The sequence below is a fragment of the Equus caballus genome, chromosome 23, assembly GCF_041296265.1.
Source record: "Equus caballus isolate H_3958 breed thoroughbred chromosome 23, TB-T2T, whole genome shotgun sequence".
Taxonomy (NCBI): Eukaryota; Metazoa; Chordata; class Mammalia; order Perissodactyla; family Equidae; genus Equus; species Equus caballus.
Genome location: NC_091706.1, coordinates 18,405,505 through 18,428,104, shown reverse-complemented (window position 1 = coordinate 18,428,104; position 22,600 = coordinate 18,405,505). Strand labels below are relative to the sequence as shown.

General features: G+C 35.5%; 1 protein-coding gene and 1 long non-coding RNA gene across 9 annotated transcripts in view; one reads left to right on the top strand and one right to left on the bottom strand.

Moving 5' to 3' along the window:
* The window catches only part of KIF27 (kinesin family member 27), a 93,714-nt gene that overhangs the window by 46,411 nt on the left and 24,703 nt on the right, over window positions 1-22,600 (top strand). For all 7 annotated transcript variants that reach the window (XM_001488810.6, XM_014735391.3, XM_070248498.1 and 4 more), the window contains 7 exons: window positions 2,436-2,605; window positions 3,094-3,209; window positions 4,494-4,649; window positions 7,734-7,939; window positions 11,276-11,473; window positions 19,254-19,367; window positions 21,554-21,730. In XM_001488810.6, coding sequence (XP_001488860.1) covers window positions 2,436-2,605; window positions 3,094-3,209; window positions 4,494-4,649; window positions 7,734-7,939; window positions 11,276-11,473; window positions 19,254-19,367; window positions 21,554-21,730 — 1,137 coding nt within the window. The remainder of the gene's footprint in view (window positions 1-2,435; window positions 2,606-3,093; window positions 3,210-4,493; window positions 4,650-7,733; window positions 7,940-11,275; window positions 11,474-19,253; window positions 19,368-21,553; window positions 21,731-22,600) is intronic.
* The window catches only part of LOC102151118 (uncharacterized), a 47,950-nt gene continuing 42,697 nt past the window's right edge, over window positions 17,348-22,600 (bottom strand). For both annotated transcript variants that reach the window (XR_011431434.1, XR_002803380.2), the window contains one exon: window positions 17,348-18,399. This is a non-coding gene — a long non-coding RNA (uncharacterized lncRNA). The remainder of the gene's footprint in view (window positions 18,400-22,600) is intronic.

The window sequence follows — 22,600 nt, the reverse complement described above, 5'->3', positions numbered from 1 at the left end:
TTTAATTTTTTTGAGAAATCTCCATACTGTTTTCCATAATGGCTGCACCAGTTTGCATTCCCACCAGCAGTGTATGAGGGTTCCCTTTTCTCCACATTGTCTCCAACATTTGTTGTTTTTTGTCTTGGTAATTGAAGCCATTCTAATAGGTGTAAGGTGATATATCATTGTAGTTTAGATTTGCATTTCCCTAATGATTAGTGATGTTGAACATCTTTTTCATGTACCTGTCAGCCATCTATGTATCTTCTTTGGAAAAATGTCTGTTCATATCCTCTGCCCATTTTTTGGTAAGGTGGTTTAATTTTTTTGTTGTTGAGTTGTGTGAGTTCTTTATATATTTTGGAGATTAACCACTTATCAAATATATGATTTGCAAATATTTTCTCCCAGTTGGTGGGTTGTCTTTTTTTTTGTTCCTGGTTTCCTTTGCCTTGAAGAAGCTTTTTAGTCTGATGTAGTCCCATTTGTTTATTTTTTCTTTTGTTTCCCTTGCCTGAGTTGACATGGTATTCGAAAAGATGCTGCTAAGACTGATGTCAAAGAGTGTACTGCCTCTGTTTTCTTCTCGGAGTTTTATGGTTTCAGGTCTTACATTCAAGTCTTTAATCTATTTTGAGTAATTTTTTTTTCCTTTGGTGAGGATGATTGGCCCTGAGCTAACATCTGTTGCTAATCTTCCTCATTTTGCTTGAGGAAGATTGTCGCTAGCTAACATCTGTGCCAATCTTCCTCTGTTTTGTATGTGGGACACCACCACAGCATGGCTTGATGAGCACTGTGTAGGTCTGTGCCTGGGACCCAAACCAACGAACCCCAGGCTGCTGTAGCAGAACGCACGAACTTAACCACTACACCACCAAGCCAGCCCCTATTTTGAGTTAATTTTTGAGTGTGGTGTAAGATAATGGTCTACTCTGAATCTTTTGCATGTGCCTATCCAATTTTGCTACACCATTTATTGAAGAGACTTTCCTTTCTCCATTGTATGTTCTTGGCTTCTTTGTCAAAGATTAGCTGTCCATAGATGTGTGGTTTTATTTCTGGGCTTTCAGTTCTGTCCCATTGATCTTTGTGTCTGTTTTTGTGCCAATACCATGCTGTTTGGATTACTATAGCTTTGTAGTATATTTTGAAGTTAGGTAATGTGATGCCTTCAGCTTTATTCCTTTTTCTCGGACTGCTTTGGCTATTTGGGGTCTTTTGTTGTTCCATATAAATTTTAGGATTCTTTGTTCTATTTCTGTGAAGAGTGTCATTGGGATTCTGATTGGGATTGCATTGAATCTTTAGATTACTTTAGATAATATGGACATTTTAACTATGTGTATTCTTCTAAACCATGAGCATGGAATATCTTTCCATTTCTTTATATCTTCTTTGATTTCCTTCAATAATGTCTTATAGTTTTCAGTATATAGGTCTTTCACCTCCTTGATTAAATTTATTCCTAAATATTCTTTTTGTTGCAATTGTAAATGGAATTGTATTCTTAACCTCTCTTTCTGCTAGTTTATTAGTGTATAGAAATGCAACTAATTTTTGTAAGTTGATTTTTTACCCTGCAACTTTGCTGTCGTTGTTGATTATTTATGCTAGTTTTTTTGGTGGATTCTTTAGGATTTTCTATATATAGAATCATGTCATCTGCAAACAACAAGAGTTTTATGTCTTCCTTTCCAATTTGGATATCTTTTCTTTCTTTTTCTTGCTCAATTTCTCTGGCTAAAACTCCAGTACAGTGTTGAATAGGGTTGGCGAGAGTGGGCACCCTTGTCTTGTTCCTGTTCTTGGAGGGATGGCTTTCAGTTTTTCACCATTAAGTGTGACATTGGCTGCGGGTTTGTCATATATGGCCTTTATTATGTTGAGGTACTTTCCTCTATGCCCATTTTATTGAGAGTTTTTATCATAAATGTATGTTGGATCTTCTCAAATACTTTCTCTACATCTATTGAGATGATCATATGATTTTTATTCTGCATTTTGTTAATGTGGTATATACATTGATTGATTTGTGGATGTTGAATCATTCCTGCATCCCTGGCATAAATCCCACTTGATCATGGTGTATGATCCTTTTAATGTATTGCTGTATTCAATTTGCCAATATTTTGTTGAGGATTTTTGCATCTATGTTCATCAGGGATATTGCCTTGTAATTTTCTTTCTTTGTATTTTTCTCTCTGGTTTTGGTATCAGGGTAACATTGGCCTCACAGAATAAGTTAGGAAGCATTCCATCTTCTTCAGTTTTTTTGGAATAGTTTAAGAAGGATAGGTATTAAATCTTCTTTGAATGGTTGGTAGAATTCTCCAGAGAAGCCATTTGAGTACCTATTTAATAGCCTCTTAAAAAACATTTTGAGTAATAGGATAAAAATAGACATTTAAAAATCACTTTTTTTGTTTTTGGGTGGGGGAATCACTTGTAAGGTCTACACGAGTCCTTCTGTGTACTCTCTGGATCGAGTAGTTGCTGGATTTCGAACACGAAGTCAGATGCTGCTGGGTCACATAGAAGAACAAGATGAAGTCCTCCACTGCCAATTTTCTGATAACAGTGATGATGAAGAATCAGAAGGCCAAGAGAAGTCTGAAATTAGGTATGTTAAATATAGACTGATTTAATAAACATAGTTATATGATACAATAAATGTATACAGAAGTAGGTTTTGTTTTTTTCGTTAAAGTGTATCTTTTCCATTTAATATAAGAGCAGGTAGTTTTTGCTAAATGTACTGTCAACTAAAGTGTTACGAAACCAGTATTTGAACACAAGTCATCAGTCTTACAATTGAAAAATAATTTTGCTTTTAGAGCTTTTGTAGTTGTTAGATTTTAATTTTCAGAGAGAACATTTTTGGATTTTCTGATTCTGCTACCACAGTGGCAACAAACAGGATGAATTTTCCACTGGATCCAACATGGGGGCAAGGCATCCTTTTATTTTGAGGAATATTAGTAAAATTCTATTTGTTTTATATAATGCTTTTTTAACATTACTGTCACTTTTTGGGGAAACTTATTTGAGGGCAGATTAGAAAACATTCATAGACAACTTACCTTTGATCTTAATTTTTCTTTTTTTTAGATGTAGAAGTCACCCATGGATTCAAAAGCCATTCAAAAAGCCAGGGTCTGTTTGTTCTCTTGTTGAGTTGAATGATATTCAGGATCAAACACAAAAGTCAAGTTCGGGGAATGAAGGTACACACACTTTCTCAAGTAATTTAGATCTAATATTTGTAAGACACTTCTCTTTTTCTTCGGTCAATAATTTAAGAAGCATTTAGGAATTCTCAAAGATGGGAGCTTGATGGGAGTGTTTTCCTGGTTGATAGAATGTCCTTTATGTTCTCTGTTGTACCTCTAATTTTTCACTCTTTTTTATTCCTTGATAAAAAAAATTTTCCACCAATCAGTTCTGGCTAGAGTTGTAGCTAAATCTTTCGAATGAGGATTTTATATTCAAACCTGAGTTGATATACATTGTACTCTTCACTACTTTAAAATACATCTTAAGTAATTTACTAAGTGTCTATTTTATGCTTCACTGGCACACATGCCTACCATTAGTGATGTATTTGGCATTGGAGCCAAATTAGTATACTGGGTGCTCATAATGTTCTAGTACACAATTGATGAGAATTTTTGTACATTAAATAACAGCATCAAAAATGTTTATGTTGCAAAAACTATAGTAGGAGATTTTAACTCATTTCTCTTGGCCTATGAGTGGTCAAAACAAAAAATAAGAGTATAGAGAAGATAAATAACATGATAAATAAGTCCTACACGTTGATAATAGCATCTTTTTAAGATCCTATGCATGTAATATTAACAAAAAATTGACTATATGTCACAAATAAAACGTGTATAAATAGTGTAGATTGGTGCTCCTCAAGCAGCCATCCTTGAACTGTTTGTTACTGGTCTACAACCAGGTAAGAAACTTAGTCCAGAAGGTAAATCAGCACACTAGTTCCTTCATTGAGGATGTCTTGCTATGAAAAAAGATAGCAGCTGAACTAAAACAGTGACATAGTTGATTTATGTTCTGGTCTAAGATAGTAACAAACAGTGCTGGACCATACTCTGAGTAGTCTGTTCTCTGATTACGATTAAACTACAAGTTAGTAGGAAAAAATTCAACCTTCTACCCACCTGGAGATTTTACACTTTTCTTAAATAACTCAGGTTAAAGAAAAGCTGAAATTGCAGAATATCTAAGGGCGATGAAAAACTGTATATCAGAACCTACAAGACATGACTAAAACATTTATATATTTTAAGGAAAGGAAGACTTGCTGTAAGCTAGAGAACCAGTTTCAACTGCTGTGTATTTTTTTTTTCTCTCTCCCTTTCTGTTTGTCCCTTCCTCTGCTGTCTCTAGACTGCTTCTGTGTCTGCTTTTCTTTTTAACTCTACTTCTGCTGAATATTTTATGAGCAGATAGTTTTATTTCTCAGTTTTGTTTCTTTTATTTTAAAGATTTACAGATTGACTATCTCCAGGAGAGTCAGGAGTTGAATTTGCAAAAATTAAGGAATTCAGAACTCATACTTACTGAAGCTAAACAAAAAATGAGAGAACTTACAATTAATATCAAGATGAAGGAAGATCTGATTAAAGAATTACTAAAAACAGGTAATAGTATGCTATCAACCAGCTTATATGAGAGAGAAAAGCTTCTAATGTTGCATCTAATGTTGTAACATTTACTTTAGTTTTTGATGCTCAGGACTATCCAGTGTAGCTTGTAATTTGGTGTAACAAGCTGTGTTTTAGAGCTAATATGTGAGGTTAGTTATCAAAAGAATTTTCTTATTTTGGAATTTCATCTATGAATTGTTCTAGCCAGTGTGAACTCTGTGTTGTGCTGAAACTCTGGCACTTAATGTTTTTTGCCACTTTTTAAGAAACATTATACTAGGCATCTGGGAATATGTCTGAGATGTTTTTCTAACTCATTTCAACAGTAATTTATTTTAAATTGTTAGAATTCATTTTCTGAATTAGTTCATTTTTAACATTAATTGTAAACTTTGTATTTTAAATATAGATAATTTTTATTTTTCTGAAGCTGTAAGGAGTTGTCTTTGAGAGCTGTTCTCGTAGCCAAGCTTTTAGCTCTTCCCCTTAGTCACAAATTCGGCCAGGTTGGGCGTATGTACCTCATCTCCTCACCTTCAGCTACTTTAGACTTGCCTTAAAAAGCACGTCTCAGGTTTTTTGGATTTTTTTCTCCCCTAATATACTAAAGTGCAAATCTTGACTACTTTGAAGTTCAGTAAAGGATTGAAGGAATAAGAGACACCAGCATTTCTTTTTTTCAACTCCAATGAAAAAGAACTCACTGGTCACATTTAGGGGAACTGAAGAAAATATTGTCTTCCTCTTCTTCAAGCCCAAGGCAATAATCACAATCACACTCAAACTACATGAATTATGAGTCCCAACTCCTCTGCCAGCAAGGGGAAACCTGCCTTCCCACTTCCTTCCTCTTCCCTGCAAGCTTGCTTTCTGGCCTTCGGTCCTCCTTTCTCAACCTCCTCTCCCTAACTGCGGTCCCAAAGTGTTTTCCTTCCTCATTCCTAGTGAGGTATATGCTGTGCATCATCCCAGCTCCAATTATCCCAGGTGTTTAAGTTTGACTATCCTCCTTATAGGCAGGATCAATGCCAGTAAACCTCTCTTATGAGTATCTAGGAACTGATTTATGGGTTTAAATAACTTCTCCATCCTCAAGATTTCAGGGTACTGCCTGTGGAAGTTGAGGATATTTACCGCTCTGGAATAGATGATTTTCTTTCTGGTAGATTATCCCACCATGGGATATCTCACTAAACAAGCACAACTTTGAGGCTGGTCTACCTATCCTGATTGCCTTAAAATGGAGAATACCTCAACTTATGCAGAGAAGGTCCTCTTCTTGCTCATTAGAACCAAGGGCAGTTTGGAGCTTTCTTAAAGATCTTAGAGATGGTGACTAGCAAAAGGGTCAGTGTGTGCTTTTCAAAGCCCTTCCACTGACGACTTCTCCCCAATAGCAGCTGCTTTAATCAACAGTAACAGTGACAAGTATACTGCATTTCATCAATTCTATTACACATTTTTTTCACATTTTAATCTCTGAAATCAAGATGCATCTTACAATCAATAGTATCTTAGCATTTAATCATGGTGTAATTGGCATTGTATTTTTTTTCTTAGTGGTTCATAAAATATTGGTGTGTTGAACAATTTATGGATCTTAGAGTCATTAAAATATAATAGTTGTATGTATTTTAAAGTCAGTCAAAATCATAGAGTTGTAGAGGCAGAAGACAACTCACAGTGCATTTAGTTTGATAACTCCTTTTTATTAAAAAATTAAGAGATTTTCAGTATAGCAGTGTGACAAATTGTCCCCGGCGATTATTCATCCCATGAGCTCTAGAATCTGATTTCCCACTGCCATGAGTTTGCTAGTTTAGTTCAAGAACAGTTGACTATTCAGAACAAATCAAAACCAAGTTTTTAGGCTCATAGCTGGGCTTAGAATGAAAAGATATGGAAATACCTAATCCTATTTTTCTCTATGTTCTAAATATTCATAAGAAAAGCATTTAAAAAGAATTCGTCTTTAACAAGTTCAGTGGAATGAAAAAGGAGGGGGCCAGCTCTAGATTAAAAGATTCTTAAGAGACTCAACAATCAGATGTCTGGTGGACCTTGTTTGGATCGTGATTAAAATAAACCAATTATAAAAGACATTTTGAGACAATTTGGGAAGTCTGAATAGGGACTGATGGGTATTAACATTGTTAGTTAGGTGTGGCAATGACTTTTTGGTTAGGTCCATATTCTGTATAGATGCCTATTGAAGTATGTATAGATGAAATGGTATGACATCTGGGATTAGTTGACAGTTTTTTTTGCTGGGAAAGATTCTCCCTAGCTAATGTCTGTTGCCAATCTTCTTCTTTTATTTTTGTTTTTTTGCCCAAAGCTGCAGTACTTAGTTGTGTATTCTAGTTCTAAGTCCTTCTAGTTCTTCTAAGTGAGCTGCTGCCACAGTATGGCTACTGCTAGACGAGTGGTGTGGTTCTGTGCCCAGGAACTGAGCCCAGGCCACTGAAGCAGAGCACGCTGAAATTTAGCCACTAGGCCATTGGGGCTGGCTCTACAATTTTTAAGGAAATTAAAACAAAAGGAAAAAGGCATAGATGAAGCAACTGTGGCAAAATCTTGATAACTCTTGAATCTGAATGATGAGCATTCATTATATTATTTCCCTACTTTTTATATAGTGAAAATTTTTCATAATAGTTAAAAAAAAAAAAAGAATTCAAAGAGACAGATTATGGGGACCAGGAAGCCAAAGTGTAGTAAGCAAGAGGCCAAAGAATCATCTCAAACATCCTACTTAACTGGAGTTTGATGCCAGCAAAGCTAAACTGCAAATTCAGTAGAAATGTCACACTGAAACACAAAAGATGAACCAATGAGATGATTGAATGGCACCATATGGGGACAGTCATTAAGGAACTCATTATTAAGAGGCCAGGTGGCAAATTGTGTTTGATGGGGATGGGTGGGGACAGTTGGGTTTTTAGTGCTATGCCTTAAATAGTTATACTGCCCAGGTGGATTTTTAAGAGTACAGCATTTTTATGTTTTTGATGTTTTACTTAGTTTTTCTTTTTTGCATAATTTATAATTATTATTACTGTTATTATTATGGTTAAGGTAATGATGCCAAGTCTGTAAGCAAACAGTATTCTCTGAAAGTAACAAAACTTGAGCACGAAGCAGAACAGGCGAAAGTGGAATTAACTGAAACACAAAAGCAGCTACAGGAACTGGAAAACAAAGATCTTTCTGATGCTGCTTTGAAAGTAAAATTACAGAAGGAGTTCCGTAAAAAGATGGATGCTGCAAAGCTAAGAGTCCAGGTAATTTAAAAAATGTATTTGAGAAAACTTATTTAAGGCTTCCTGCTTTTGAGGATTTTTGTACCTGGTTAGGAAAGAAGTAGGATTCTGTTTTTACCAGCAAGAGAAACTGGATGGCAACTTTTCTTTTCCAGTGTGCTGGTAGGTTTATATACCTTCAATCTGGGTAGTATATTTCTTCATTCAAGAAGTTTATTATTTTAATATCTTTATCAAAAAGCATCTACTAAGAAATAAAGATAACCACAGAAATATTTTCCTTTTCTGGAGGACGGAAGATTAACTAGTGATTAAATAATACATATAAAACATCTGGTACGTACATGGCACCTTGTAGACACTCAACAAATGGTAACTATTTCACTTTTCTGAAACCATAACTGCTTGCTTTAATAAAGGTTAATAACTTAACTACATATCATTCTTAATCTCCTAATGCTGGATTTAGCTATAACCTCGGAAATAGCTACAATTAAAAGTTCTATTCTATGAGAAATATTCCATTACAGAGAGATTTTGTGTAATGAAGCCATTTTCAGATGCTTTTGGGATGGTCAGACTGCTTTGTTAGTCTGATGATAATGAATTTGCCAGAATGCCTTCTCCTTTTCTTTTCATCCATAATCTATTGCTTTCATATTGTTTCCACTGTAGGTAGAATGGAATTGTAGTTAACCTGTTCAGAGCATTATTTATTTCTTTTTGAAACTGCCACAGTTATTTTCTTTCAACAAGGTAGCTGTTCACTGCACACCTCCTGTGCACCAGGTCCTTTTCCAGGTGGGAATGCAGAGGTGAACAGACCAAAAAGTACCTACTCCTAGGGTTTTTAATGCCTCCTCAAACATCTGGACATCTCCACTACAATGTTTTACCTAAGTAGCCTCTCAAGTCAACAAGTTAAAATAATATGACTTTAGTGTTTGAACTGCTTAAAGGAGGACATGTGGTAGTGTATGTCACACTTTCTACTTTCCTTCAGAATACTTATTTTCAGAATACATATTTTCACTTAGCAATTCACAGCAAAGTCTTGGGATTGATTCTTTTTCACTTCTTGACCCTTTAAATTAAGGCTGCGGTGCCTAACAAAGTAGTCATTTTAATAAAACATTAGTAGAAAAGAACAATTAAGATTTTTCCTTTGTGTTTATTATGAAATTTTATTTATAATTTCATAGTTTTATATCCTAGCTTCAGTTCTGATTGTAATTTTTATACATATTAATAAGTAATAACTGGGATTATTGTTTTTCTAAGGAGGTTATTATATTTATCATATACATCTATAGCTTAAGCCTTGTTTGTGGATTTAGCAAAGATTATTTTTGTATGTTCTATATCTCGCACAACTAAAATGGTTGAGATTGAAAGATTAAATGAAAAATTGTAATAGGGTTTGGGAATTATGATGTTCTTTTTGTTTTCCATGTTTCTTGCTGCATATCCTTTTCTGGTAAGGGTACTAATAAGGAAGGGAAAGAAGACATAGAGTTTAATTAAGCTCAAAAAACATCTCATACAACAGAGAACTGAAACAAGGTTCCCATGTAGTTTTAGAAATTTCTGTGCCTTGATGGGGTTGGGAATGATTAAGATGATGAGGATGGTGGTGGGGATGAGGAGATAGACAATAGTTACCAGTTGTTAAGTGTCTACAAAGTGCTATATGCGTACCAGATGTTTTATATATATTATTTAATCGTTATTTAATCCTTTGAAGTGAGTATTTTACCCTATTCTACAAATGAGGAAGCTAAGGTTTAGAAAGGTAAAATAATTCATTCAGAGTCACATAGTTATGATGACAGTAATGCTTGTCAGCACTCTTAACATTTCTTACCATTTTTAAATATTGAAATACTAGTGTTTTTATTGGTATAAAGTTATTTTAGTTTTTAAAACTTAAAATTTTTTTAATTTTTAAAAATCTGAACTCTCTATTCTATATGTCTTTAGATATATAGAGAGAGTAATATGCTCCATTAGTATGCTAATGCTAACAGAGGTGCACTTTTGAGCTTCTAGAATAAGTGCAAAAGACAATGACAACCTATCTCACTTTTAAATAAGATTATCAGTACTCATACTGATGTTTTCAACATTATGTGGAAAAAGACACTAAAATGCTCCAGTGTTGCAGTTACTTTCAAAAGTAAGTGGCAAAGCCAATGTCCAAATCCAGGCATGGAAAAGTGCAGAGGCCTGTGGCCTCCAAGCCAGTGGTCCACAAAGTAGTCCATTTGCACATTGTTCATTGTTGGTCTGTGACAAGATAAAGGTAAATGAGAGCACAGCTTCCTTCAGAACAGTCCTGCATGAAACCAATGTCAGCCGAATCTAATAGTGAGCTTAGTGGTACAGGCTGACAACAAGTCTGTGACTAGTACTGGTCCACAGAGCACACTTTGAGGAGCCCTGCTCTGAGCTATGATAGCTCTGTGAATACTTAGTCTAATTAAAATAAGATGTGTTTATGTCAACAATTTATTGCAAGATGAAGGAAATAATTATAATCTGCATAATTTACAAATAACCTTCCCTTAAATTTTTATGCCACCTAAGAGTTACTTAGTGCAATATTAAAGCACATAATACAAGTCTGATATATGTTTGTTTGTTTGATCAGGATTCAATTGGAACACCCTGATATTTTATATTAGTAGTGTAAACCCTTTAAAAATGTTCACAAATTTTTAATGCTGTCTGTAGATAAGCTTAGCTAGATGAGGAGAAGCTTTATTTAAGGTAGTTAAAATAGTAATTATAATGTTTGGTCACTCTCAGGGAAAATGGTATTGATTCTGATCATCTTAACTCAGGATTAATGATTTAGGCTATAGCTGGATATAAAAGAGGAGCACAGTGGAATACTATGCAGTCACATAGAAGGAACACATCTATGTGAAAGAGTAGCCTATCTGGAATATATATGAAGTTATTTGAATGCATGTAAATTATTTCTGGAATAATATTTAAGAAATAGCAGGACAGGAAGATTAGGGGTCTGAGATAAGAGAGAGTTTTTAAAAATATAAGGTCAGTTTTATGTTTTAATTTTTATCATGTACACATAATATTTTTAAATTGCTCATTAATAAAAAAAGCAGAGACTGATTTTGTTCTGTTTGGTTGTCTGCATCAGGAAGAATGATCATTCTTTATATCTAGTGAAAAGTATGATGGTTGCCTAGTTGTAAAAGTAAAAATGTAGAAAACAAGTGTGAATGTATCAAAAATAAGTTAAAATCGAGGCAAAATGCCTACCCTTGCCATTGAATGAAAAGTTTATGAGAGATGTAGTTTTTCATTTTGAAATATCCCATATGATCCCAGGTCTTACAGAAGAAGCAACAAAATAGTAAGAAATTGGCATCATTGTCGATCCAAAATGAGAAACGTGCTAATGAACTAGAGCAGAATGTAGATCACATGAAATATCAAAAGATACAGCTGCAAAAAAGACTTCGAGAAGAAAATGAAAAAAGGAAGCAACTGGATGCAGAAATTAAGCAGGATCAACAAAAAATCAAAGTAATATTGTCCTACTTTCCTGCTAAGCATAATAATGCTTGATTCGGTTGGCGTGTGAGGTATCTAACCTTGGCCTGTCCTGGGCTGCTGTCTTCATTCACTTTAAAGCTTTGTTCATCTACGTAGTAAAACCCATTTATTGAATTCTGAGTACTGTCTTGAAGGCTTTGACTTCACAAAAGACCAAAGCGCAGTGATAATTTCTCTGCTAGCACCTTAACTTTAGTTGAGGCTGTCAAAACTATAAATATATAAAGCTGACTTTCTAAAAGATATCTAACATGTGAATAAGATTTCCCATTTTCAGAGTGCTCTGTCATACATAGTGCAAGGTAAAATGGTACCATCTCATTCATAGTGAGCAGAAGAGTGATGAGACCTGTATGCACAGCAGTTCTATAGACTGGATTAGGCTTGGGAAGAACTGGTGGTGTCAGCCTGGGCCATGGAGCCAGGCTAGCATGGGTTCAAATCCCAGCTCTCTCAGTTCTTGGCTGGATCATTTTTTGAGAAAATCACTTACCCTCTCTGAATCTGTTTATTCTTATCTAAAATGGCCTTAATCATACTTGCCTCACAGGGCTCTTTTGAAGAAGAAGATGATAATGATCACAATAACGACAATAACAAACACTTATCTAGCACTATGTACTAGGCTCCTAGGCTCCGTTCTCTTGAAATGTTAAGCCAAATCCAAGGCTTGGAACATAATTGGAGATTTCCTGGATTTTAAATTTTGGAATATAATCTATTCTCAGAACTTAAGAAAGAAATCACAGAATTTAGTGATGAAAGGGTCTTTAAAGAGCAGTTAAGCCAAGTTACTGATTCTTTTGTTTTTGAAGATTGGCCCTGAGCTAACATCTGTTGCCAATCTTTTTTTTTCTTCTTCTCCCCAAAGCACCCCAGTACATAGTTGTATATTCTAGTTGTAGATCCTTCTAGTTCTACTATGTGGGACGCTGCCTCAGCATGGCTTGATGAACGGTGCTAGGTCCATTCTCAGGATCGGAACTGGTGACACCCTGGGCTGCTGAAGTGGAGTGTGTGAACGTAACCACTTAGCCATGGGGCTGGCCCCTGATTCTTTTTTTTTGTAACAGCTTTATGAGATACACTTCACATACCATACAATTCACTCATGTAAAGTGTACAATTCAGTGGATTTTGGTATATTACATTATTAATTTTTATAAGTTGTGATAAAATATATATAACATGAAATTTACCATTTTAACCATGTTTAAGTGTACAGTTCAGTGACATTAATTACATTCGCAATGTTGTGCAAGGATCACCACTACCTATTTCTAAAACTTTTTCATCACCCTAAACAGACACTCTAACCATTAAGCAATAACTCCCTATTCCCACCTTCCCCCTAGCCCTTGGTAACTTCTAATCTCCTTCTGTCTCTGTGAATTTACCTATTCTAGATACTTCATAAAAGTGGAATCATACAATATTTGTTGTGTCTGGCTTATTTCACTTAGCATAATGTTTTCAAGGTTCATCTGTGTTGTAGCATGTATCAGAATTCCATTCTTTTTTATGGCTGGGTAATATTCCATTGTATGCATGTACCACATTTTGTTTATCCATTCATCTGTTGATAGACATTTGGGTTGTTTCCACCTTTTGGCTATTGTGAATAATATTGTGATAAACATTGGCAGATACAAGTAACTGTTCAAGTCCTTGCTTTCAATTCCTTTAGAATTGAAATACCTAGTAGTGGAATTGCTGGGTCATATGGTAATTCTGTGTTTAGCTTTTTGAGGAACTACTAACTGTTTTCGATAGCAACAGCACCATTTTACATTCCCACCTTCAGTGTACACGGGTTCCAATTTCTCCACATCTTCACGAACACTGATTTTGTTTCCTTCTTCTATGTCATCCAAGTACATGTGCAGTTGTATCTCATTGTGGGTTTGATTTGCATTTCTCTAATGACTAATGATGTCAAGCATCTTTTCGTTTGCTTATTAGTCATTTGTATATATCTTCTTTGGAGAAATGTCTATTCAAGTTCCTTGTCTACTTTTTAATTAGATTGTTTGTCTTTGTTGTTGAGTTATAGGAGTCCTTTATGTATTCAGGACATTAAACTATCAGATATGTGACTTCCAAATGTTTTTTCTGATTCTGTAGGTTGTCTTTAAACTTTCTTGATAATATCTTTTGATGCACCAAAGTTTTTAATTTTTATAAAGTCCAAGTAATCTATTTTTTCTTTTGTTGCTTATGCTTTTGGTGTCATATCAAAGAATCCATTGCCAAATCTAAGGTCATGAAGATTTACCCCTATGTTTTCTCCTAAGAATTTTATAGTTTTAGCTCTTATATTTAGGGCATTGATCCATTTTGAGTTAATTTTTGTATATGGTGTGAGGTAAGGGTCCAACTTCATTCTTTTGCATGTGAAAATCCAGTTGTCTTGGCACCATCTGTTGAAGAGACTGTTCTTTTCCCATTGAATGGACTTGGTACCCTTGTCAAAAATCAATTGACTATAGATTTATGGATTTATTTCTAAACTCGCAATTCTATTCCATTTGTCTATATATCTGTCCTTAAGCCAGTACCACACTGTTTTGATTACTTAGCTTTGTTGTAAGTTTTGAAATTGGGAGGTAAGTCTTCTAATTTTGTTTTTTTTTTTTTTTTTAAGGATTTAATTTTTCCTTTTTCTCCCAAAGACCCCTGGTACATAGTTGTATATTTTTAGTTGTGGGTTCTTCTAGCTGTGATATGCAGGATGCCGCCCCACATAGCCTGACGAGCAGTGCCATGTCTCTGCCCAGGATTCGAACTGGCAAAACCTTCGGCCACCAAAGCAGAGTGTGTGAACTTAACCACTTGGCCACGGGGCCAGCCCCTTGTTCTTCTTTTTCAGGATTGTTTTGGCTATTTGAGGCCCCTTGCAATTCCATATGAATTTAAGGATCAACTTTTCCATTTCTGCAGAAAAGGCCATTGGAATTTTGATGTGGATTGCGTTGAATCTGTAGAACTCTTAGGATAGTATTGACATCATGACAATATTAAGTTTTCATATCCATGAGCATGGAGTGTCTTTCCATTTACTTAGGTCTTCTCTAATTTCTTTCAGCAATGGTTTACAATTTTCAGTTTTACTAGTCTTTTACCTCCTTGGCTAAATTTATTCCCAGATATTTTATTCTTTTAGATGTTATTGTAAATGGAATTGCTTTCTTAATTTCTTTGAGTTACTCAATTTTAATAATAATGATAATTATTTTCGTAGCAGTAGTTAACATTTATTGAGTATTTGTCTTCAGTCAGTACTATGCTAAGCACTTATGTGCTTTATCTCATTTAATTCTTTTTTCTCCTATATTTTCAACTTTTACTTTTCTCCTAGATTCTTTAAACATCTTAGATTTTTCTCATCCTAAAATTATCTTCCTTCAACTTTATACTACGCTCTCTCTCTTCTCTTTATAACCAAACTTCTTGGAAAAGGTTACTGCATTTCTTTCTCTTTCCTCTGTTTCCATTCATTCTCTTATCCTCTCCAGTCTGGCTTGTGACTCCTGGCTCACTGTCCACTTCAAAGCCCTTGAGAAGTTCACTAGTACTCTCTGTCACTAACGTCCTTATCTTAACCCCTCAGTTGCATCCAGCATAGTTCACCACTTGCTCCATCTTGAAATATTTTCTCCTTTGTGAAGTATTTGCCTTTGTGAAATTATTCTCTCCTTGTTTTTTTCTCTTTCTGATTGCTTATTTTCTGTCTTTGCTAGCTCATCCTACACTATCAGTCCTTTACATACGGGAATTCCTCAAGGCTCTAGCCTCTGCCCTCTGTTGTTTTTTTTTTTTTTTTTAATTGAGGTTTGGTTTATAACACTGTATAGATTTCAGGTGTTCATTATTGGATTTCAACTTCTGTATACATTACATTGTGTTCACCCCCAAAAGTCTAGTTTCCATCCATCACCATACAAATGTCCTCCTTTTACCTCTTTTGCTCTTCCTCTACCCCTCTTCCCCTCTAATAACCACCAATCTGTTCTCTGTATTTATGTGTTTGTTTGTTTATCTTCCACATGTGAGTGAAATCATGTGGTATTTGTCTTTCTCTTTCTGACTTATTTCTATTAGCATGATACTCTCAAGGTTTATCCAGTGTTGTTGCAAATGGCAAGATTTCATCTTTTTTATGGCTGAGTAGTATTCCATTGTATGTGTGTATCCCACATCTTCTTTACTCATTCATCTGTCATTGGGCACTTAGGTTGTTTCTATGTCTTGGCTATTGTAAATAATGCTTCAGTGAACGTAGAGGTGCACATGTCTTTTCAGATTAGTGTTTTTGTATTCTTTGGATAGATACTGAGAAGTGGACTAGCTGAATCATATGTTAGTTCTATTCTTAATTTTTGAGGAATCTCCCTACTGTTTTCCATCGTGGCTACACCAGTTTATGCTCTCACCACCAATGTAGGAGGGTTCTCTTTTCTCCACATCCTCTCTAACACTTGTTATTTCTTGTATTTTTGATAATAGCCATTCTGATGGGCATGGGGTGATATCTCATTGTGGTTTTGATTTGCAGTTCCCTAACAATTAGTATCCTCTGCCCTCTTATCTTCTGTACTCTTTCTGGGCGACTTCATCTTTTTCCATAGCTGCAGTTAAATTCTAACAACTTGCAAATTTAATACTTAATCCTAGATTTGTCCTATGAGCTCTGGATTCATATATCTAACCATTGAAATATTCATTAAGTTGTCTTATGGATGTGTTCATGATCTTCCTTATTTATCTCTCCACTATTCCCCCTCCCTGCTCCCTTCATGGAGAAGAAAATATAGTTTTCCAATGTGTCTTACATGACATTTCAATCTATTCACTTGGGTAAGCTAGAAATTTAGGAGTCATCCTTAACTCTGCTGTCTTCCTCATCACCCAAATCTAATGAACCACTAAGTTCTTTAGATAATATCTTCTAAATATCTTGAGTCTGTTCAATTCTTATTTCTACTGCCAACAACCTAGTCTGTTTGTTACAGTCCTTCTTCCAATGTGAGGATCAAGCCGGCCTGTCAGTCTTGTGGTTTTTGAGTCTCAGCTTCTCATCTCTCATAGACCTTGGCTTAACCCAACAAGATATAGCACTCTCTAAATCTATGCCTAGGGAAAAGGAAAAACTTTTTTTGTCAGAGTGCATAATCTACGGAATACAACTCTGCCTGTAACTTAAACTTTTCATGTTCTTATCTAGGGCAATTTTGTTTCTTCTAGCCATATCTCTCCTTCTAAGGAAGTGACCCATGTAAGGAGGAGAACGAATATTCCAGGAAAAGGAACAGTCTGCCCCAAAGATATATTGAAGTTTCCACTACTTCAGGCAAAAACAGAAAACCTGCTCACAGTTCTAAAGGACATCTTGCCTTTTGTTTGAAGCTAACTTTCTGATACTTCTGTTTGTCCATTTTCCACTTGAGTCAACCATTTCCAGAGAATACTACAACTTCTGCATAGGTTCTCCTTAGAGCAGCGGTTCTTTAACTAAAGTCCCTGTATGATACATAAAGAAAAGGTATGGGAACCCCTGAAGTTGTGGGCTGTAGTGTGATGGGGCTCTTTACTTCTCTAAGCACCAATTTCCTCATCTATAAAGTGGAGTTTATAATAGTCCTTGTCTGAGGATTAAATGGGATAATTAAATAGATTTTAAAAACCTAGCACAGTGCCTGGTAGATGGTTATTTTAATATTATGCAGGATTACAATATGAGATAAAGGCAGTAATGTCTAGAGCAACATGTAGAAGAAGGGATTAGACCTACTGCAGTACACTTTTAAAGGATTTTCAGAAGAATAAAAATAGTAAAGAGTCAGCTTCAAGCATAAGGTGACTTTATTTCAGCATGATAAAGTTGCTGTAACGATGACAGGGGCTAAGTTAAAACTGTGCACTAGAGCCAGGGAAGCATGAAAAATTAGTGGCTAGTAAATATAACAGAGTCCAGATTCACTCATAATACAACTCAGATGGGCATGGGAAATTTCTTTATTTAGCCTATAGCAGAGCTGTCTGCTTTATGAGCTACCATATCCTCTGTCCAATCCATGTCATGGTAATTGCTGGAAATATGGTGGGAACTCAGCAAATGTCCAGTCTGTTCAAACCTTATTCTGATACTTTAAACATTTTCTTTAAATAATTCTCAGCTCTCTCGAATAAAAATATTCAGTCTCTTAGCCTCTTCCCCACTGTGCGTCTCTCCCTAAGATGGGATCTGGTATATGTGGTGATTTGGGTGTGTAGCTTATGTTGCATCCATGGAGTCGAGGAGGATGGGACCTCCTGAGTTTCAGTTGGTCCCTGGATGTGATTGGCTGGAAACTGCTCTCTCTTGTTCACCTTTCCCTGCTGGCCCCCTGATGATGAAGCCCATGGCTGGTATAACTCATAGTATGATCTCGCCTTCAGCTGAGGGCATGGAGGTGTCTTAGCTTCATCTCATCTCCTAACGGCATTATAAACCCCTCTTTAGGCTATAGATCTTCCATGTAGCTTGCTAGCCCAGTGGCCTGTCCTCATCTTCAGTTTTGGGGGTCAATTCCCCACGATAACTAACCCCTGTTGACTTCAACTCAGGATCCATGTCACTGAGGCCAAGGAGTCCAGTCATTCTCTTGCCTGACCGTACTTCTCTGCTCTTTCATAGGGCTAAGCAGCCCCCTGTTGGTGTGGGGCCTCTGCACTGCAGTCTGTGTTCTCTCCCTCTGCTCTCCGTGATACCTTTATCACCCTCTTTCTGGGCCAGAACTCGAGAGGAAAATTGAGACACACATCTTACTGTCTCTTTTCTTCTTTCTGCCATTCCTGGGGCTGTAAAATGGTAGATTTTCCTTTTACTTCCTTCATAGCAGTAATTCTGAAATTAACTGTGGAGAAGGTACAATTTTTATTTTATTACTAATTTGGCACAGCTCGTTACTTTTGTAAAACATGAACTAGTAGAAAAATGAAATAAAAAATTGACATACACTATAAAAATCCATCTTTTAATGATTAGCTTCCACAGACATAAAATTATTCTGTCAAATTGCTATAAAAATTTCTAAACATTTTCTTTCAATTTCTGTATGTATCCATCATGGCACTAGTAAGAGAGAGTAGGCAGACTGGCCCATTTTGATTCATGGCCTCCTTCCTGAATCCTGCTAAGCTTTAGTGGTGACAGTGGCGTTTTCTCTAAACCCAAGGAGAGCACAATGAGGATTGGGCCTCTTGACTTGACTCTTAAGATGTGGATAGAAACTAAAGGAATTTGGAAATACCCTTCATGGGATCACGATCTGTCTTGCAAGCCTGTTTTCATGCTACAAAATCCGAATTTTGAATGCCAGAAATGGAATATTACTTTTCTTTTTACATTTCTACTGTCATAAATTTTAATATCCCTGTGGCAGATGGATGCCTTGGGTGGACTAACTGAAAGTAATGAGCTCAGAAAGGCAGAAAACAAATTTCTAATTTTCAAATTCTTATCCCTGGTATACTAATTTGTAATAGTGGCAAAGAATGAAAAAAAATACTTAGATTTGTTGGTAAACCCTGATTTTTGCTGTGAGAGTCTATTGCTTTAGTGTGGGCTAACATTATTTTCTCCTCAAATAGCTCCAACCTTCATCTACTCATTTTCTTTCTTTTTGCAACTAAGAAAGTGACTGTTAAATATTTAATGATGGCCAGGTAGTAAAAGCAATAAGATGTTTTCAATTTCTGTTTGCTGCAGGAACTAAAGTTAAAAACAGAACAGGAAGAAGGTCTGAAACTGAAAGCTGAGGATCTTGATGCATTGAAGATGAAAAGGAGAAAAGGTTCGTTTGGAAGTATAGACCAACTCCAGGTTTGTCGATTCTACTTAGTGTTTCCTGATTTCTCTTTGATGATTGTCTAAATAGAGGTAAACAGTGCCTGACTCTAAGTAAAATCTTCAAACACTAGACTTTGCCACTAAAGTGCAAAATTTCCAGTGCTTCTTCTGAAACCTTTCTGTTATTAAAAAATTACTTTATTGTCCAGAAATATGCTATATTCTTATTTCAGTAGAAATGGGTTTATCTGAATGTTTGTTGTGGAATGTAAGCATGAAATCCATATTCACTAGACTGTATTTATTCCTCCCAAAAACTTCATGTTTTTTGATGTTGCAAAACAAAAACCCACTTTTCAGAATTTAACTCTAAATAAGGACGAGATTATAAGTTAATCAATATGAGTATCCAAAGAGCTTGTAATAGGACATTGATTTGATATGAAGCTTTTTTATAAGAGGAAAGTACTTAAAATTAGAACTGTGGGGTAGGAACTTTTGTTATGAAAAGAGAAAAGAGGGAGCCAACCCTGTGGCCAAGTGGTTAAAGTTCCCCCTGCTCCAACTTGGCGGCCCAGGTTTGTGGGTTCGGATCCTGGACATGGACATGCTCCACTTGTCAGCCATGCTGTGGAGGCATCCCACATATAAAGTAGAGGAAGATTGGCACAGATGTTAGCTCAGGGCTAATCTTCCTCAAGCAAAAACAAAGATTGGCAACAGATGTTAGTTCAGGGTGAATCTTCCTCAAAAAAAAGAAAAGGAAAAAGTCAAGAAATTTTCAGAAAACCTACTTAGATACAGTGAATCCTACACAAATCATAATCTTTATTATATCAAATGAAGATAAATCCATTCATTTATTATTGGTTTCCCTGGGAAACCCGTATTATGTTAGTAAACTCCTACCCATTCTTCAAAGTACAGATAGAATATTACCTACTCTGTGACATTTCTTCCATTTCCCAGACAGAACCATCCCTCTCTCCATTTTTGCTTACATGGTACCTAGGAATTAGCTGTATATAGCATTTATTATCAACAATCATTTCTTTCAATTTCTCTCTTGTTGGAATGGAGCCTACAAAAGATCTCTCATTCATCTTTCAAACCTCACTCACAGTGAAGGAATGTGTGTAGAATATGTTTAGGTTAATTGCTAGGCTTCATAGGGTCTCCTATATAAGTTCCTAAGGTATAGCTGGATATAACAAAATTAAAGTATTTCTATAGTTGCTCTGGGATATCCTTCCTGTTCTTAATAATTGTAGAGCTACTGTTTTAAGCTTCAATATTATTTGGATGTGATAGTGCTTGTAAGACCATACTGTCTAGGTCTGGATGGAAGACTTCATAGCTGTGGATCTACTTTGCTTTGGCCACTTTGCTCTCTTTCTCATGCATATTCACCATCTCATTGTTTTAGTGTAGATTTCTAGGAACCAGTTTTATCAAGTTTGAGAAGAACTGGGAAATAGTACTATATTGATTTGTTTTCCTATTACTTGTCGTTTAGGGGGCATTGCTTCATTATTATGTCCACAATGCAGATGGGTGGTTGGTAGAATTCATCTTGGACAGTCATAGTCCATTCATATTTTTGTTTGTACTTGTTTCTGGGTATCCTTAATTTAAAATAGTATAAGATGATTGTTTTGGAGATCTTTCCAGCTCAATTCATTTTACTTTATAATTATTTGATGTCAACAGTCTACAATGCAGATTGGATTTCCATGCTCCATCATCTGTGTCTTCACTGTGTGTATTCATTTATTCACTTCATTGATTGATTGATTGAATCAGGTGCTCATTCAGGCATACCAGGCATTGCAGATAGAGAGGTGAACCAGCAGTGTAAGTGCTGTTACGGAGGTATGCTCCTCTACAACAGAGGAAAAGATTCCCAGCATGTTCTCAGAACTAACTCTTATTATATGTAAATAAAATTGTCAGCCCTTTGTCAGCCTAAAAAAATCCCAGACTCAAACATATTTGGGGAGTGAATTTTAATTCCTTATAAAAACAACACAACAAGTTGTTAACTACACCCGCGTACTTCTTTATGGTTTTAGATAGGAGCACTATTTTGTTATTCTCGCTGGTAGTTTTTAAATGTTCATTTAAAGTGTTTTCAGCCAATATGAAATTATATTATTACCATATAAATTTTATGGCAGAAGAAAAGCAAATGATAATATTTCTCTGGAATTTTAATGTAGAAATTGGATGAGCAAAAGAAATGGTTAGATGAAGAAGTAGAGAAAGTTCTAAACCAACGCCAAGAATTAGAAGAGCTGAAAGAAGACTTAAAGAAACGGGAGGCCATAGTTTCTAAGAAGGAGGCCCTGTTACAGGAGAAGAGCCACCTGGAAAATAAGAAGTTGAGATCTAGTCAGGTATTCTATTTAATATGCTGTTTGATTCTGGTTGTAAGCCATATAAACTAGGATTTTTTTCTTTAAGATGTAAATCATACCATTGTGAAGTTAAAAATCAAAAGAAAACTATTCTTCTGGTTTTCAATGTATTTTGCTTATTATTGCTTATCTAATAACCATCACTAACCATCACTAAATCTATTGCAACTTTTAAGTAAAATGTTCAGTGTTTTGCCAAGTATGATTTACTTACTGATTTTTGTTTGATGTTTTAAAAATTGTGGTAACATATACGTAACATAAAATTTACCATTTTGACTGTTTATAAGTGTACAATTCACTGGTATTAATGACATTCATAATGTTGTACAACCATTACCGCTATTTCCAAAACTTTTTAATTACCCCAAACAGAAACTCTGTAACCATGAAGCAATAACTCTCCATTTCCTCTGGCAACCTCTGTTATTAACTTTAGTGGATGTTTTTAGAATAAATTGTACTATTTGATGCTGTATATTGAACATTGTTAATTTGGGAAAATAGACTTGAAAATGATTTAGATATTACTACCACCCAAAGTTAGGGGTTTGCAGGGTTCCTATAAAAGAAAGAAGATTTTGTGTACTGAAGATTTGTTTTTCAAATTAGAAAGACTTGGAGACCTTTACAAAAATTTTTGCTGGAGAACTTGGATTTTATGAGCCAGTGAAAGAGGTGGTTTTATGAAGGATTTTGCCTCAATTTCAAGTTTTGAAAAGGGAATGATGGTGGAGGGAGTAGAAGGACCAGGAGATACTTTTCTGGATATATCTATAAATATTTTCAGCAATAGCATCTAAACATGAAGCTGGCTTGTCCCAGACTCAGAGAGGACTTTCTACCCAA